The following is a 19,026-nucleotide window of genomic DNA, read 5'->3' as shown; positions in this document are numbered from 1 at the left end:
TTTATATTTTCTAGAGCCAAGAAAATCTCAACTATTTTCATGCATGGAAGAGGTAAAAGATGATAGAACTGCATGTTCACTCAGTCACGGATTGAAGAGGCTGGAAGATGTCAATGACAACTTGTTGTTTAGTTGTAACAAACAGCGATAACTATTCATTCATCAGTGAAATTATTCCAACACCCTCCCTTAATTTCTATCACTAATACATCTTTAAGTGGGATAAATTATTACAAGAATGAATTCAAACATCAACCTCTTTGAGATATAGCAAGGTTCTAAACTTGAGAAATTTAACAGTAGATAATGCTTTGGTAAATATATCTGCAATTTGATCTTCATTGCCATAGAAGTGTAGGTCCACTACTTCACTCTCCATTAAGTCATGAATGAAGTGATGGTGAACTTCAATGTCTTTGGACCTAGCATGGTATACAAGATTCTTTGTGATCTTGATAGTGCTTTGGTTGTCATAGAATATGGTGGTTAGATGAGCTTGCTGATGATGTGTCTCTTGAAGTAGTCTTCTGATCCATAGAGTTTCTTGAGATGTTTTGATGCGCTAATATATTTTGCCTCTATTGATGAAAGTGACACTATTGATATCTTCTTACTACTCCAAGAAATTGGTCCGAATCCAAGATGAAAGATATATCCTAAAGTTGATTTTTTATCATCAATATATTCTGCATAATCAGAATCTATGTAACCTACTAAAGTAGGTTCTCCTTCATGTTTGTACTCAATGCCAAGCTTGGAAGTGCCTTTGATGTACTTCAGAATCTTCTTAGCAGCTTTCCAGTGATATACAACACCAACAACATATGCAATATTTGGTCTAATGTAAGATCTAAGAGACTGCTAACAAGCTGCCTATACAATTTTTCATCCACCTTCTTTTGAGTAGAATGAGCACTTAATTTTATCCTACTTCACATGGCGTATTGGCTGATTTACAATCACTCATATTAAAATTTTTCAATACATCAAGAGCATACTTAATTTGAGAAAGCATGATCCTTCCTCCTTCTTGCCAAACTTGCATACCCAAGAAGTAGTGCATTAATCCTAGATCAGTTATCTCAAAAGTTTGTTTGAGCTGTTTATTGGTGTTCTCAATACATTGTGTGGAATCTCCTATAATGATTGGATCATCCACATAAAAGACAATAATAAAAATTTCATCATCAAGATGCTTTACATATACATTTGGGTCAGCTTTGCTTCTTTCAAATCCATCTTTTACAAAGAATTCATTTATTTTGGAGTACCACACCCTTGGAGCCTATTTAAGACCATATAGTAATTTTCTCAATCTACATACTAGATTTTTTTCACCATCTTTGAAAAATCCTAGTGATTGTTGCATGTAAATCTCTTCTTTTAAGTCACCATACAAAAAAGCACTTTTTACATCCATTTGAAACATTTTCCATCCACACTTTGCAACCAAAGAAATAATAGTAGGAATTGAAGTCATTTTAGCAACTGGGGCAAATGTTTTAGTATATTCAATACCTTCTTCTCATGAGAAACCACGAGCCACTAAACTCACCTTGTATCTCTCAATGGCTCCATCTGATGTGAATTTTATTTTGTAGTTCCATTGGCAACTAACCAAATTATTTCCTTCTAGAAGTGTTGTCAATTCTGAAGTATCATTCTTCATCAAGGTGTTGTACTCTTCTTGCATAGCTTCTTTCCATTCATCTTTTCCTTTAGCTTCCTCAAATGTGCTTGGAGTCTCAACTTGCATCACCTTAGCCATAAGAGCATAGTTAGCAAAAATCTGAGGCCTATCTTGATAGACTTCTTTAATGCTTCAAATTTTCCTTGTCTTCCTTGTGTCCTCATCATCACTACTACTTGAATATTCAACTTGCATGTCTACTCCTTCTATAAGAGATGTGATATTTTGATCGGAATCATTAGTGCCAAAATATTTATCCTCTTCAAAAAAAATTGGAAAATGAGAAAATGTGGGAGATTTATTACTTTCAATATCTTCATCAAACCAAACATTTCTTTTAACATGAATCTCCCTTGTATTAGGATTATATAGCCTATAACCTTTTGACTCTTCACTATATCCCACCATAATGTACTTCTCACTTTTTCTTTGTAATTTACTCCTTTCATCAGGAATGTGAGCATAAGTAGTACAACCAAAAATATAGAAATGAGACACAGTAGGCGTTCTTTCATTCCAAGCCTCTTCAGGGGTTATATTCATAACAACCTTTGTAGGTGTTATATTGAGAATGTAAACTGTAGCATGAATTGCTTCAGCCCAAAGATTGACTTCTATATTTCTAGAGTGAATCATACACCAAGCCATTTCCATTATAGTCCTATTCTTTCTTTTTGCAAACCCATTTTGTTGTGCTGAGTAAGAAATAGTTGATTCTTTTTTTATGCCATTTTGTTTACAAAATCCCAAGAATTCCTTATTCATATATTCAATTCCTCTATTTGTTCTTATGATTCTTAGAGATTTCCCACTTTGTTTTTCAGTTAGAACCATGAACTCTTTAAACTTATGGAACACTTCATTCTTCTTTTGTAAGAAATACACCAAAAAATTTCTAGTATAGTCATCTATAAATGTAAGAGCATACCTTGCACCTCCAAGTGAGGGTGTTTTAAAAGGACCCATGACATCACTATGGACCAAATGTAAAGAGGTTTTTTCCCTCCATGATCTTCCTTGTGGGAAACTTTCTATATGTTGTTTACCCATTGCACATTCTTCACATACCTTTTTCTTTGGTGAGATTCTTGGGAGCCAATGTGCCATATTTATCTTCTCCATAAGCTTGAGGATTTGATAGCTAATGTGTCACATACGCTTGTGCCACAACCTACTAACATCATCATACTTGGCAATAACACATGTACATCTTTATTTTCAATGAATTCTTAAAATTTATATAATCCATTCTCCAGTTTACCAATTGTAGCCACTTTATAATTATTGTTCACATCCTTGACTAAGCATTTATCATTGTAAAATTCTATTTTATATCCTTGATTGGCAATTTGAAATACAAAGAGAAGATTTGTTGATAATTGAGGGACAAGCTTCACATTCTTAAAAAGTTCGTTACTCAATTGAACATTTCCACTTCCTTTAACTTCTAGAGGACTATTATCTCCCAAATATATTTTCACCATTTCTTACATTATTAACTCAAATTGCTCCTGATTATGTTACATGTGTGCACCCAGAATTAATTATCCATTAATCTTTAAAAGAACTATTTGCTTTAAGTGCTACACAAAAGGCATTTCTCTTAGAATCAAAGTATTTTGTAGACTTATACTATTTTGTATCATTAATCCTTTTGTAGCATTCATTAGCTTTCTGTCCTTGTTTAACACAATAGTGACATTTCCACTTGCTTCTATTTGGATTCTTAGATGAACTATTTTTATCATCATACTTCCAATTCCTTCCATTTGATTTATTATCTTGTACCTTTTGATGATATTGTTTACCTTTCATTAAAAATGCTTGAGATTCACACTCAACGATTTAAGATTCTCTTTCTTTTATTTGACATTTTTCTTCTTGAATTAACTTAGCACACAACTCATTAGATTTAATAGCTTTTAGTTTATCTGCAATATCTAGTCCCCTTATAAAAGATTGATAAGAACCTAGAAGACTTTGTAAAATGATTTGAAAAAAATGCTTCTCCTCTATGTTCTTTCCAAGTGAAGCCAACTTGTTTTCTTTAACTTTAATTTACTTAGATGAGACACTGTTTCTTGTGAGCTTGTGAATTTCATATTATAGATCTCTATGGTGAGAGATATAATCCATACATCACCTAAATTTTGATACAAATTTTTCAATATCTTCCATACTTGCACTCCACTTCTTTCATTTCAAAATTTTCGAGAAACTTCTTCAGAAAGTGTTAATTTGATCAAAGTTGTTGCCTTTGTCTCTCCTATCTTAGTCATCTTGTTCTCTTCAAGAGTCTTTTGGTTTCTATTAACTACCTATGGCAACATCATAATTTTTTTGAAGAATTAGAGACAATTTGATTTGTGAAACCCAATGATAATAATTCTTTCCATCCAAAAACACTAACATTGCCCAAGAATCACAATTGCTTTGATACCCTGAAAACATATTGGAAGAATATATCTTTTATCGATTGATTGGATTGCAATGTGATTACCTTTCTATATATAGAGACCTTTACATTTTCTAGAACCAAGAAAATCTCAACTAACTTCATGTGTGGAAGAGGTAAAAGATGATAGAACTGCAAGTTTACTCAGTCACCAAATGAAGAGGCTAGAAGATGTCAATGACAACTTGTTGTTTAGTTGTCACAAACAATCATAACTACTAATTCAACAATGTAATTATTCCAACAATAGTTGCGGTCATGTATAATAGGGAGAAATCAATTGCAAGTACAAATTATAATCTCTAACAATGGATGGATGCCTCATTGCCTCTATTTACTAGCCTTTTCCTTGACATTGACAACTGGGAATACTTGACAATCTACAAGCATACCTCTATTAATATGCCTTCTCATGTCTCATAATGTGCACAAAACCTTTGAAAAACTAATAGTCTATAATGCACACAGATTTTCCCAATGGCGGCGTGGTAGGGGTCACATATCACATGAAAATGTTAATGTTCAATCACCTTCTATAATAAACTTTGAGTAATAACTTGGTAAAGAGGATTTAAACAATTTGATTGGCTATGGGAAAAATATTTAATCATTGTTTAAATACAAAGTCCTTGGAAATAGTTCTCTTCCATGACAAGAACTAATATAGAAGATAGAAAATACCACAATAAAATTTGAAATATATATATATATATATATATATATATATATATATATATATATATATATATATATATATATATATATATATATATAATACACATTCCATCAATTAGCATAGTGTTATTAAAGAAGAGTATGATGTGCAGCATGAAAATAAAAATAAGGGAGAAGAAATGAGTATGTAAAAAGAGAATTGGAAGATAAACCAAGTTGATATTAATATATTAATAAGTCTATCGAATTATATTTGGGCACAAAAGGTAAAGTAGGGCATGTTTAGTATATGTATATCATTATATATTATTTTATTATTTTATTTTGATTCCTATATAAGGAGTTAGGGTATAATTATTTATGATTTATACATTGATTAGTATTATATAATGAAACTAGTATAGGTATGAAGTTGTGTGTGTGTGTGTGTGTGTGTTTAACATCATCGAAGCTTAATATTCTTATGGAATATAATTTAATATTTTTTAATTAGAAATCAAATGAGAAGTAAGTGACTATATAGAGTGGAATGGAATTCAAATTAGTTCATTGTTTGAGTTGAATATGAATATTATAATCGTAGTCAACTATGCAGGATAATGACAACAGTAATAAATAAAAGATGAATATTTCTCATATGGGCTTGACATTCTCATACTATTCTGGTTAATAAATATTAAATAAGATTATCTCAAATATTATTCTAATTAGATTTATGATAAAAAAAAGTTACAATGTTACCAAGGAGGGGCTTGTCTAAGTCCAAGAAATTTGGTATTTCTCCCAAGTTAGGGTAGGGGTCAATGACCCATGAACTTTGGAGATGTGGGCTTGGACCTATAAAATTTGAGGGAATCCATTTGCACATTTGACATCTAGGAAACTTGGATAACAGTTATACCTTTTGATTTGAAATAATAATATGACTAGATTAATGTTACTTCCTATATTGCCAACAAGAGAAGTCATTATTTGAATTTAGGATCGGAAGGTATAAACTTATAAATTTTATGCAAGTTTCTTAGATGCCAAATGTGCAAATGTTACTTCGTAAATATTATTATTTCAAATCAAATTTTATACAGTATTTCTTCTTTGCTGATGAGGATGATGAATTTAATTTTGAGATGGTAAATTTCTTTGGTTGACAAAGAGGAAGTAAAAGAAGAGAAAGTCTTAGTAATTATTGTTGATGATTATAATTCTGATTGAGAGAATAATCAAAGACCTAACATTCATAACATTGTGAGGAATCATTTTATGAAAACTGACATGGATTTGTAGGGTGAATTACAAGGAGAAGAACCTATATTTGAACTTAGAGTAGAAATTAGAGTTGAACATGTGTCACCTCATAGACATATGGCAATAATCAACTTGTGGAAAATATTATTGGAAGGGTGAACAAAGGAGTTATGACAAGGAACAAGGCAAGTGAATAAATTTTTTTTATTTCTCAAGTTAAACCTAAGAATGTTGATGAAGCTTGTAAAGATGATTATTGGATTAAAGTTATGAAAGAAGAACCAGAGAAGATTCCCCTAGTCAACTTATCTAGTGTTATTGTGTATGGTTATCTTCCTATGGTTCTTGCATCTTTTTTTATATGTTTTAAAATTAATAAAATGCCCTTGTATTCAACTTTCTGAAACCATTTGATTTATTCTCCATAACCATTTTAGTAAATGCCAGCATGTATAAGTTTCTCATGGGCTTTTGCAATGGTCTCTTTTGGATTTATTACATTAAATTAGGTTAGTTTCTATGTTTAGTTTAAATAAATAAATAAAGTAGATATAGTTGCTGGGAAGTTATTCCCGTATGTAGTTTTTGTAGGGGAAAATGAGGCTATATATAGTTGTTTGCACATCAATGTGAAACGTTCAATATCAAGTCTATATGTATCTGAATGTAAGGGAAAATGAGGCTATATATAGTTGTTCACACATCAATGTGAAACATTCAATATCAAGTCTATATGTATCTAAATATAATATTTGAGTCAATAAATTGAGTCATTTGATATTTTAGCTCTTTCATTTGGTATCATAGTGGGTTGATCAATGGGGAGAAGAGTTCTTTTAATGGATTTTGGATGACCAGACCCTTACTTTTGTAGATGAGATCTTCTACAATTTTTTATTGAAGATAGGAGGCTAGAGGCAATGGAGGTTGGGGGATCTTTATCATCTCAAGCTAGCTTCTTGCTTAGAGATGATTATCGCATGGGAAGCAACTATTTGTGTCCGTATAAAGCCAAGGCTTTGCAAATTCATCCCTAAAGAGAAGAGGGGACTTGATAGATTTGTGTCCCTAAAGAAAAGGGGGGGCTTGGCTATGTGATTGTCCTTCTATGGAGTGAGGTGGGTAGGATTTAAAGAATAGTGTTAGAGACACTCGAAGGAGATGACAAATTTCAAAGGAAAAGCATACATGTTTAGACATAGGAATGGTGATTGTTTCTTAGACACTTGAGGAGGCATTAGACACACTTGAAGGAGATGTGGACTTTCAGGAGGAAAGGCGTCTCATGTGCAGCAGTGGAGGAGGCATTAGACACACTCTAAGGAGATGTTAAATTTTGGAGTAACTATGTCTCATTGTGCAAGGGAGGTGGAAACAATCTTATTATGAGGATAACTTTAGGAATTGTAGTTTGAAGTTGGGATATGAAATCTACTTATGAGGGCAACTTCAAGATTTGAGGTTTTGTAATTTGAAATTGCAGAGACAAAATGTACTTCAATAGTAAAAGATTGGTGAAGCATTTCATCAAAAGATCTAATGAAGAAAATTGGTGAAAGAAGCTTCAACAAAGTTTCTAGTTAAAACCTTTACAACTTTCACTCATGTTGGATTAATGTAATAAGTGGAGAATGTTCAATTTATTACATTAAATTAGGTTATTTTCTATGTTTAGTTTAAATAAATAAATTAGATATATAGGTGTTGGGAAGTTATTCCTATAAGTAGTTTTCATAAGGGAAAATGAGGCTATATAAAGTTGTTCATGCATCAATGTGAAACATTCAATATCAAGTATGTATATATTTGAATGTATCCAAAAAATCTAAGTCAATAAATTGAGTCATTTTATATTTTAGCTATTTTAGTCTCTTCCAAGAATATATTATTTTATTTGCAATTGATTTTTATGGTTTAGATAATATTGGCCATAGCTTGAATAAAGGAAATAATTTTCGTTGATTTTTCTATGTCAAATTATTGAGCTACATTCTATTTTTATTTGTTAACCTTGCATTTTATGGAGTCGATAAAATTTATTAGAAAATGTTCCTAATGACTTCCCAATTTAGAAGTTTAGAATGACCATCATAAATACTTTTAGACTAATGCCATATTTTCTCTTCTTGTAGAAGAAGACCATTTTAAAAGGTGATCTAGGATGGCTTTCATCAATTCCAAAAGGATTTCAAAATAGAAAATCGTATCCTTATGGTCCAAAGCTGAATTCAAAATATGTTTAATTCCCCATATCACCTTCTTTTTTTAGAGCTTCATGAATTGTAATGTTCTTATTAGTCTCCACAATATTGGGGTCAACATCCTTATATTTATTTTCAATCATAGTGTAAGACAACTTCTTTCTCATTTTACCTTGATTGACCCTCTTGCTCATTTTTCTCTTTCGAGGTTCGTCTCTCTCAAGCTTCTTGTCCTTTAAATTAATAAATATTGAGCCCAAAATTAATAAAGTAATAAAATATTATTATTGTCATCCTATTGTAAATCTTTGGATGCTTCTTGAAGGCCTTTATAAGGAGATGTTTGGGAATTCTTAATCATCATGGAGCGGAATTGGTTTATCTTTATGTTTCTAGAGGATTGAGAATGAGGAAGTTATGTTCAGCTTTAAAGGTGGACGGTCCTTTCTATTTGGTTGTAATTCTAGTAGTTTACTACCACCCTATTCTATTGTTGAAGATATCATATGGATATATCACTTGTATGAAAGGTCTATAAATAATCCTCATTTAGAGATTATTTTAGTATCATCTTAGATTGGTTCTATGTCTATATAAATTCAAGTATTGCATCTAAAACTAATGTATTTTGTGTCACTAGCATTTGGTGACTATGTTTAGAGTTCTCTTATGTGTGTGGATCTACTTAAATGTGTTTTCAAATATCCTATTTCCGCTGGGCCCTTTTTTTGTAAATATGTAACTTTATTGTATTTTTTTTTATAGAAGGGACTATTTATCAAAAAAAATATATCACCATTATTATTTACAACTATACTTTCTATCTCAATTATAAACTAATTTTTTTTTGTATTTTTTGTATATTGGTGTATCACTAATATTTAATATTCATATGGTTTGAACTTGGTTTACACTAAGTCGCATGTCACCTTGCATTAGCATCCCTCTCAATCGTTCCTCTTCCTACATTAAATCTTACAGACCATAACCAATCGTCTCTCGATACCCTCATTGCATCACTCCATATTATTCCTTCTCCAAAAACCTCCATTTGTATGATACCCATCATAGCCATGTGGCCAATCTTTTTCACAATCCCACACTTGGTCTTTTCCTCACTGACAATTGTTTTTCATCAACCATATGAACCCCTTCCTTTTCCCTCCCTTTTGTATGCCCATATACTTTTCTTTCCACTGTACACCATACATCCTCCCATCCTAACTTTTGTATTCAACCCTCCCCATTTTCATTCCTGTGTACAAACTCTCCCAAGTAGTTATACATCATATGCTATCCATTCCTAATCACTCGTAAAATCTAGTTTTGACATCATAAAACTATAGCCTTAACACATATACCATAAATTATAGAGGCAAACATATAGATTGGGTGTAGGATGTGATATTGTCAAGATATTCTACAACAAATCATTACACTAGTATTAGAGCATGTGATCTTTCTAGCATATTGGGTATACACATCGAGTCATGGTTTTAAGTGATGGTTTGAGTAAAATCTTAAGAGAGTTAAGAAGAAGTCAATATAATCTCCATGAATGGATAAAGGAAACTCTCAACCTCTTGGCTAGAACAAGGCCTTGGGTGGAGCAACTAGAGAAGAAAGCTCCCACTTTGGATGAGTCACTGAAAATAAATCAAATTAGGTTGAATTATTCATGGGTGGAAGAAGGAAATCCCTCTCAAAGATTTAACAGAACTAGGAATGAAGTATTTGTCATCTGAGAAAAATCTACTCTTCAACAATAGTTAAAAGTAGGTGATTGATAAGTGGCTACAAGATGAAGTCATATAGACAACAGGGATATGGATAAGAAAAGACTCTAATTGCCCCTTCATACAAAGAACGATAAAAATCTCAAAACAATCAAAGATTGAAGATGGAGAAATCATTGATGATTCAAACAAATTTCATAATAGAAAAATCACAAAGGTCACAACAAGATAAAATAGGAGATCTATAATAGGTTGACAACCATGCTAATTTTGAAATGGACCCTCATAATACTGTGAGTGTGTGGAAGAAGAGAAAGGCTACAAATTAGTAAGAGTATGGATAATAATTTGGAGACACATAAATGGAATCATGAACCTAGATGGATAGGCATTCCAACCACTCATTTATAGGAACAATTTTTATCTTTATTTGATTATGAATTATATCCTCTGATGGAAATCATTGAGGATAACATTGATGAATTTTAGGATTTAATCTTTTGGATACTAGTGGCTACATGTGCGACTATGTTTATATCAATGTGGTACAGTGAAATTTTATAGGAAATGTGGCATAGGGAAGGTCATTGAAGGTTGAGGACAATTCACTTGTTCCTCCTGTGCATTTGGTTTGGGACCCTAGAGTTGATGCCCTTTTGATTTTCTTAAGGGCAAGCAGTGTTTGTACGGTGAGGATTTTTCATGTCCCAAAATTTTAGCGTAATAATTTGATTAAATTATTTAATTGATTGGTCTCTTAATCTAAAGAATAAAGTAAAAGAACTTTAATTAATTATTTTAATTAATAAATATAGGGCTAAAAATTAATAAAGTAATAAAATATCATTAATGTCATCTAGTTGTAAATCTCTAAACCCTTCTTAGAGGCCTTTATAAGGAAATGGTTGGTCATTGTTAATCATCATGAACTAGTTTTCTTTTAGAGATAACATTTTTGCTTTTATGAAAAACTTTAAGGGTTGTATGTGGAGGACTTAATAAAAATGAAAATGAAATATTTTAAGAATATAATATTCATGGAACTATATGGATTTAAAAATAATGAGAAACCTTAGGGAAAACATTAATAAATAGACCATTTTGATATTAAGATTGAAGTATAGAATGATACACATGTAGAATAGCTATAAAAGATGCACATGTAGAACATGATGAACATGAAGATATAGAGGAAGAACTAGAATAGAACTCTAAAAAGAATAACAAGAGATTTTTTTCTACACTTCAAAGAAGATTTAATTAACAAAATAAACCTATTGATAGGTATGGATATAGTTCATCTCATCATTGTTATATTTTTGTCTTATCTTCTATGGATGACAAACATAGATATAACTTAAACCTTATCTTGTATATAGTGATTGATTGGTAACCATTCTATATGTTTTGATTATTTAGTATTTATTGAAAATGACTAGAAAAATATTTTAAAACTTAAAATTAAATTATTGGGCACATCTTTAATGTGACAAAATTACTAAGTATGGAAATCAATATAGATTAATTTAATAAAAAAACTAGGTTAAAGTCAATAGAAGTATGTAACACTAATTTACAATATTTTAGTATGTATTATTGTAATCTAGTAAGTATTTCCTTTCTATTGGACACAAAGATATTTCTAGAGTAATGTTCTAAAACATAGGATACATGTGTTTCACATTACCAAGATTGTAGAAGGTCTACAAGTGGCCATGTGGCCTTTTTTTTGGCTTTGAAGATCAATCACTTGAATGGATGAGAATTTTTTTTTATATAGTTTCATTGTCCACAATTAAAATAGAGTATATGAAAATGACATATGCTTGTGAGAAGACAATGTCATTAGAGAGCTTGTGTGCAGACATTTGCTTTCAATATAAACATCTAAAAATTAGATGTGATAGTCAAAGTGTCATCTTTTGAGTTAAAATATTAATGTATCATGCTTGCACAAAGCACATAAATCCTTAGTATCAAGTATCACTTTCTTGCTTGCAAAAAATATATAATAAATCTTTAGTATCACTTCCTTGCTTGCAAAAATTATATAATTGGCACCATAAAATTTACTTCTTTTAATGTTTGATTTATTTAGTGGCCTTTCATGCTTATTCTAAGGTGTTCCACAAATGAAAAAATATTGTTAAAATATTTCAACATTACATTCATGATCTTTGTCTTTAATTACTAATTGACAATTTATAATTATATTTGGTTGTCACCAAAATTGATAAACGCAACCATTGACAACTTCTGCAGTGTTCAATAACTGTCAAAATAGGAAAAGAATGAGAAATGACAAATCGAATGAAACTTTAATTAATTATTATTAAAAGAAAGATAAAATGATAATTTGGATACATAATATTTTTATTTAGTTTTTATTTTCATTTATATTATGATATGTTTCCAATTATGATTTATTGTTATACGTTTATCTAAATACATAAAACTATATACATAATTTACTATAAAATTTCTTCATGTTTTCCAACACCTCTAATGAGAAAATATTGTCTTCTGCAACTCTCTTGCAACACTAACAACCTCCACTCCAGACTTAAAAAGTTTTCTTCCTCTGTTCCATTTTCCTCGATAGCAGACTTCTCTTCACCTTTATTCTCCATGCCTCTTGATTACAAGTGTAAAATAATAGATTATAAGCTTCCACAGTCATCCTATTGGAATAAGAGCTTCTGGGTGTGCTAATTTTATCATCAACCATTTTGAGTTACACTTTTTGGTTTATGTTTACGGTTATGAAAGAAAAACAAATAAACAAATCTGTTTAAATTTTATTGAGAGGATGAATCAAGAAATTATCCAAAACTTCCATAAATAACTCCCGAAGGGCTGATGTTTAATGTTTTTTATATACTATTAAAAATTTGTAATTCTCAACTACTTTAAATATAAAAAAAGCTGGCAATAAAATCAGTATTCAGAAAATAACAGTAAGAAACTGTGAGGATTATCAAAACATACCCTCTTCCTTTTGGGAATGTTCCACAGTCCTGAAAACTGGAGCTTCGGCCTGGACAAGCACTTTTTCAGTTGCATTAGGCACAGCAGTAATCTGGGAAAAACAATCATGTCACTTATTCAACTTCCGTAAAGTATATTATATATGATATACTTTTAATTAAAAATATTTATTTTTTCCTTGCCAGCTTTAACCATCATAATAAAAGGAAACTTTATTTGATTTTAATAGTAATTTTAATTATCATGAAAAAGGAAGATACAATAAATAAATAAACAAACAAGATATAAAATAAGTGAAAATTAAGAAGAAAACTCAAAGTTGTAATTTTTATTTTCACTATTTTAATAATTTATTTATTATTGCAAATAAAGATAACTATTTAAAAGGTTAATCTTTTTTTGATCTCCTTATAGCCTGCAACTATAGTTCATGCCTTGATAGTCATCAAAGGGGATGGAGCCCCACTACCGTTTTTCCCTCTGTTAGAGCTGGTACATGTGTGCCTAGATCTAGAACTGGTCATTTTCACTAAATCCCAGAATACCCAAGTATTGCATTCTATGGTGACTCCTGGCCAAGTAGAACCATGTGTTGTTCTTGATGATTGTGTTTGTTTGGCTCCCCATTGTCTGTAAAGTATTTTATATATGATATACTTTTAATAAAAAATATTTATTTTTTCCTTGGAAACTTTAACCATCATAATAAAAGGAAACTTTATTTGATTTTAATAGTAATTTTAATTATCATGAAAAAGGAAGATACAATAAATAAATATAAAATAAGTGAAAATTAAGAAGAAAACTCAAAGTTGTAATTTTTATTTTCACTATTTTAATAATCTATTTATTATTGCAAATAAAGATAACTATTTAAAAGGTTAATATTTTTTTGATCCCCCTATAGCTTGCAACTATAGTTCATGCCTTGATAGTCATCAGAGGGGATGGAGCCCCCCTACCATTTTTCCCTCTATTGGAGCTGGTACATGTGTGCCTGAATCTAGAACTGGTCATTTTCACTAAATCCCAGAATGCCCAAGTATTGCATTCTGTGGTGAATCTTGGCCTAGCAAAACCATGTGTTGTTCTTGATGATTGTGTTTGTTTGGCTCCCCACTATCTAGAGGATCCCATGATAGCTGTGGACAAGACTGGGATCCCAAAGTCAAATTGACTAAAGGCTATCATTGGATCCAAGATCATTGTGGACTCTAGAGAGGAAACCACATTTTCCTCAAGGGCTACAGGACCATAGATCTCAATCCCAGATTCTGTTGTTGATTCAATTTCCTCTGGACTATCCTTGTGTCTTGTTGGAAAGTTTGTCTCGTTCTGACCTATGGTGGACATGGTGAGAAAATGGTGCGCCTCTAGGTGGACACTCTCTGGATCAGTAACTATTTTCGTGAAGGTTGGCTCCCATTTCCTATTTAGTTTCACTGCTGCAACAAATCATGAGTCGGTCAAGGAAGGTTCCCGGCACTTTGGTAAACATCTATTGATGGTCGCAAAATGGAAACTAGGTTTTAACCTTGAGCTTAACCTCTGTAGATCTATGCTAGTTTGGATAAGATTACGCAGACTCCTCTTAGATTTTTGGGATGAGTGACTATTTAGATGGATTGGAAATTTTTTTGGGCATTTCATCAAAGTGGATATAATGAGCAACTCCAAGACTAAACTCGTCTTTGCTAGGTTTAGTGTGATTGTGGGCATTAAAAAACCATTATTGACCATGGTGGATCTAAAATCAAAATGGAGTACTTGGCCACAACTGATCATAAACAAGAATACTACACCGTTCTGCCAATGTTGCAACATGTTTGGCCATTTGATTGTGGAACATAAAAGGAGTGATAAACTCAAGGATAAAGTATCCTCACCTAGTGTGGTGGTCGTTGAAAGCTCAATCATTGCAAAAATGACAAACCAAACCAAACCACAATGGATTACGAAATTGATATCAATAGACACAAGCATTGAGGAAGTCTAAGAATTGAAGGACGCTCGAAGTAAGGAAAGGGAAAAGGTGAGAACCTCTATGGGGGAGCATGTTGATGAGAAAGAAGAGGAGATCATCTGTTATCAACCTAAGGAAAAGGAAATGGTGGAGCGTGAGAAGGGGGAGATTGTTGAAGTTCTTTCCAAGCAACTAGCTAAACCTAGGGAAGGACAAAAAACCACACAAGGGATGGAGATAATATCTTGGAATGTGAGAGAGCTTAATATCCCTAGGAGGTAGTATGAAATTAAACAAAAGATCATTGAACTTAATATTGACATGATTCTTTTGTAGGAAGTGAAAATTACAGAGCATGTTTTCTCTAGAGTGGCTGACTAGATTTGGCCAAGAGCTAAATTTACTTACAGTGGTGCAAATAGTTCTTTTGGTGGCATTAAACCATTGTGGAACCTTGATAAGGCTATGGAAGGGGTGATCCTCCTCAATATCCATTTTTTGGTGATGGTATTAACCTCCCAAGCTAGTAATTGGAATTTGTTTAACTTCTATGCCCCGAACACTTGTAATGGTCAGTTGGTAGTCTGGAACGAGGAAATGAAAGTGGCAAATTAGATGAGGTAGGATAACATTTTGTGCATGGGAAACTTTAATGCTCCTCTTTACACTTTGGAGAAAATGGGAGGCTTGGAGGATTTCTCTGAGAGTATGTATGACTTGGAGGTCTTCCTTACATTGAATGATTTGATTGATATTGACTTTCAAGGTTTAGCTTTCATGTGGTTTAACAACAAAAAGGAGAAAATCTAATCTAGGTTAAGCTTGGCTAGGCCCTCATCTCAACCGGTTGGGACATTATCCCACATACCCCCCTAAAGGTAGGTCTGAGGACCATATTGAACCATTCTATGTTGGTTTTCTCATGGGCATATAATCAAACTAATAGATGAAGGTCCTTTAGGTATGAATTCATGTGGCACTTACACCCAAATTTTATAGATTGTATTGTGTAGTGGTCGAATAATCTGGTTGAAGGAACAACTATGTTTTGTATTGCTTGGAAACTTAAAGGAATTCACATAGAGGTTAGAGGATAGAGAAAATATTCATTTGGCAACATTTCCAAGGAAAATAAGACTACTAAAAAGAAGTTAGTACCTCTTCAAACTTGTCTAGTGCAAGGTAATGCTTCCACTGAACATTAGCAGGAGGAGAGGGACTGTTGGGATAGGTGGAAGATCCTTCTAAATTGGTAGGAAATATTCTAGAAGTAGAGATCTAAGGTTTAGTGGTTGGAGGAGGGTGATCAAAATACGACCTTCTTCCACAGATTGGTGTCAAGAAGAAAAAAGAGGAACACCATAAACCTTTTGGTGGATAGTAATGGTCAGGATATTACAAAGGTGGAGGATATTGAGGACTGGGCCAATAACTATTTTTAGGAGATCTACAACCCTCCATTTAACTAGGTCAGCAGCAACATGCAAGAAAATATTTTAAGGTTGGTAAACCCGGTGGTGAGTAACTAGATGAATGAGGCAATGAATGGTAAGGTCAAGGAGAAGGATGTGTGAAAGGCAGTGTTTAGTATGAACCAAGAAAAATTCCTCAAACTTGATGGGTTTTTCGCAACTTTTTTAAAAAGAATTCTGGGATATCATGTTATGTATAATGTGGTTCACATTGGGAATGACTTCATCAGAATAGGCAAGTTGTCAAAGGAAATTAACCATACATTCATAGTTTTAATACCTAAGATGGATGACCCTAGTCCTCTTGATGAATTTAGATCCATAAGTCTGTAAAATGATCTATATAGTACTCACCAACATTATGGTTAACCACATTGAGCCCCTACTTGATAAATTTATAGGCCTACACCAAAATGGCTTTGTGCTCAAGTGATAGATTCTAGATGCGGTCATAACCACACATGAGGTAATTCACTCTATGGAGAGGAGTAGGAATCTAGTTATGGCCCTTAAACTTGATATATCCAAGGCTTACAATAAGTTCAGGATGAGATTTTTTTTTTGAAGTCTCACCTAGTTAGGATTCAATGAGGCATTTATTAGGATCATAAGGATTGATATGAATATTGGCACATTTTTAGTTCTTGTAAATGGGTCCCCAGGCATATTTGTTTCTTCTTATTTAAGGTCTGCAGCAAGGCGACCCTCTATCTCTTTACCTACTCATCATTGTAGCAAAGGTACTAAGTAGAAATTTAGTGGCCCTCAGTAATTTTGGCTGAATAAAAAGCATCAAACCTATGTCCTTGTGCCCCCCACTGGTTACCCAACAATTTTTTTATGACACCTTATTATTTGGCATTTCTTCAATCCATAAAGCTAGAGAGTGGAAAGAAATGTTGATTCAATATGAGAAGGTTTCACGACAATTCATAAATTATTGAAAAAGAAAAGTGTATTTTATCAACATAGACACTAGCCTCAGAGAAAAAGTGACTAGAATCCTAGAATTCTAGGAAGGAAGTCTTTTAGATACCTATATTGGCCTCTCGCACACTATTAAGGAAGTATCCACTCAATACTAGAATGGGCTAGTTGAACGCTTTCAAAGAAAGCTTGTAGACTGGAAACAAAAAATCCTAAGCAGTGCAAGAAAACTCCAACTCCTTTTAGTCTCTTTGCAAGGCATTCTGGTGTATTTCCTCTCTATTTTTGAACTACTAGAAAGATATAGGGATATTCTTGAAAAAATCTAAAGAAATTTCTTGTGGTCTAGATCAAAAGAGAAGACCAGAATGGGTTTCATGAGCTGGGAAAAAGTCTATCAACCCAAGGCCCTTGAGGGATTGAATATTAGAAGGATGAGGAATATGAATAAGGCCCTCCTGACTAAGGTCAATTGGAGATTGATGACCTTTTTGGGTAATTGGTGCAATATTGTGAATACCAAGTGTGTTGGAGGTGATTCTTTCTCGCATTAACTTTCAACCCATGCTCTCCCCCAGCGTTAAAAAATTTGAAACAATGTTGTGCACACCCAAAAAATTATGAAGATGGGTACTCACTGGGTGGTTGGGGATGGAAACAACATCAACTTCTAGGAATAAAAATGGATACAATATGACCCCTTCATGCACACCATCTTCCAACCCTTGAGAAAGGCATGTACTAGAAATAATGGTACTTTGATCTGAAGCTATATCATCCCCATTAGAACATGGAAAAGAGTTTATAATTAGGAGAATATTGAGATGAGGCTCACTTTGGAACTCCAAATACTACTCTACAGTTATCACATCCCCTCCAACTTGGTTGGTGACTCTTTGATTTGGAGACTTACCCCCTCAAGAGACTTCACGATGAAATCTTCTTATCTCTTTTTTCTCAGAGGGGATGTGGCCCTAGGGAGTGGAGGAAGGTTTGGCACCCATGGATCCTTCCAAAGATAAATTTATTTTGGTGGATGGCCTTACATAGGAAAATTCTCACCATTGATGATCCTCAAAAGAGAGCGTGTCATTTATTTAACTACTATGTTTTATGCTACAGAGAAGCAGAATCTATCCCACACATCCTCATTCACTGCTATTTTGCATTGAAAGTCTAGAGGGGGGTCCTTGCATTATGGAAGTTCCAATGGTGTGTTAATGAAAACTTACATCAATTCTTTCACTGGGACAAGCCCTCTAATCACCAATATTTGAAAACCTTATGGAGAATAATTCCCCTATATCTCTCATGGAAAATTTGGAAGGAGAGAAATAACAAAACCTTCAAAGACAAAACCACTTCTATTTTGGTGTGAATTTGTAGGTTACAAGACTCTTATGTGAATGTAGTGGGATCTGGCAATGGAAACTCTCCCACTCCCCCTCCACCCCCGCCCAGGGAAGACAAGATATGAAGTAGGCATCCACTTGGGACTTAGGTCCAATGGTGGAAAAGTTTGATGACTCCAAAGCTATGACCAGGCATGGAATGATGTGTCACCTCCCTTCTAAAGCATGGATAGAACTTAATTTTGAAGGTTTGGCCATGGCTGGGAGCATAGCAGCTAGGGGTGTCTTCTGGAATAGTACTGGGAAGCTAATGGTCACCTAT

At 32.9% G+C, this 19,026-nt stretch overlaps 1 protein-coding gene across 9 annotated transcripts in view; it reads right to left on the bottom strand.

Moving 5' to 3' along the window:
• Positions 1-19,026, bottom strand: part of LOC149566273 (uncharacterized) — a 143,728-nt gene that overhangs the window by 74,372 nt on the left and 50,330 nt on the right. For 7 of the 9 annotated variants that reach the window (XR_016362152.1, XM_089819678.1, XM_089819677.1 and 4 more), the window contains exon 4: positions 12,991-13,081. Coding sequence is in view for 8 of the 9 variants with exons in the window: in XM_089819678.1 (XP_089675804.1) it covers positions 12,991-13,081 (91 nt within the window). In the remaining variant the exon portion in view is untranslated. Of the gene's footprint in view, positions 1-12,042; positions 12,275-12,990; positions 13,082-19,026 lie in introns of those variants that run through there. The other 2 variants (XM_089819682.1, XM_089819679.1) reach the window with 2 other exon arrangements.

Source organism: Cupressus sempervirens, chromosome 3, assembly GCF_028749045.1.
Source record: "Cupressus sempervirens isolate cs-2001-9-10 chromosome 3, ASM2874904v1, whole genome shotgun sequence".
In the NCBI taxonomy this organism is placed as follows: Eukaryota; Viridiplantae; Streptophyta; class Pinopsida; order Cupressales; family Cupressaceae; genus Cupressus; species Cupressus sempervirens.
This window is presented reverse-complemented; position numbering and strand designations above follow the sequence as displayed.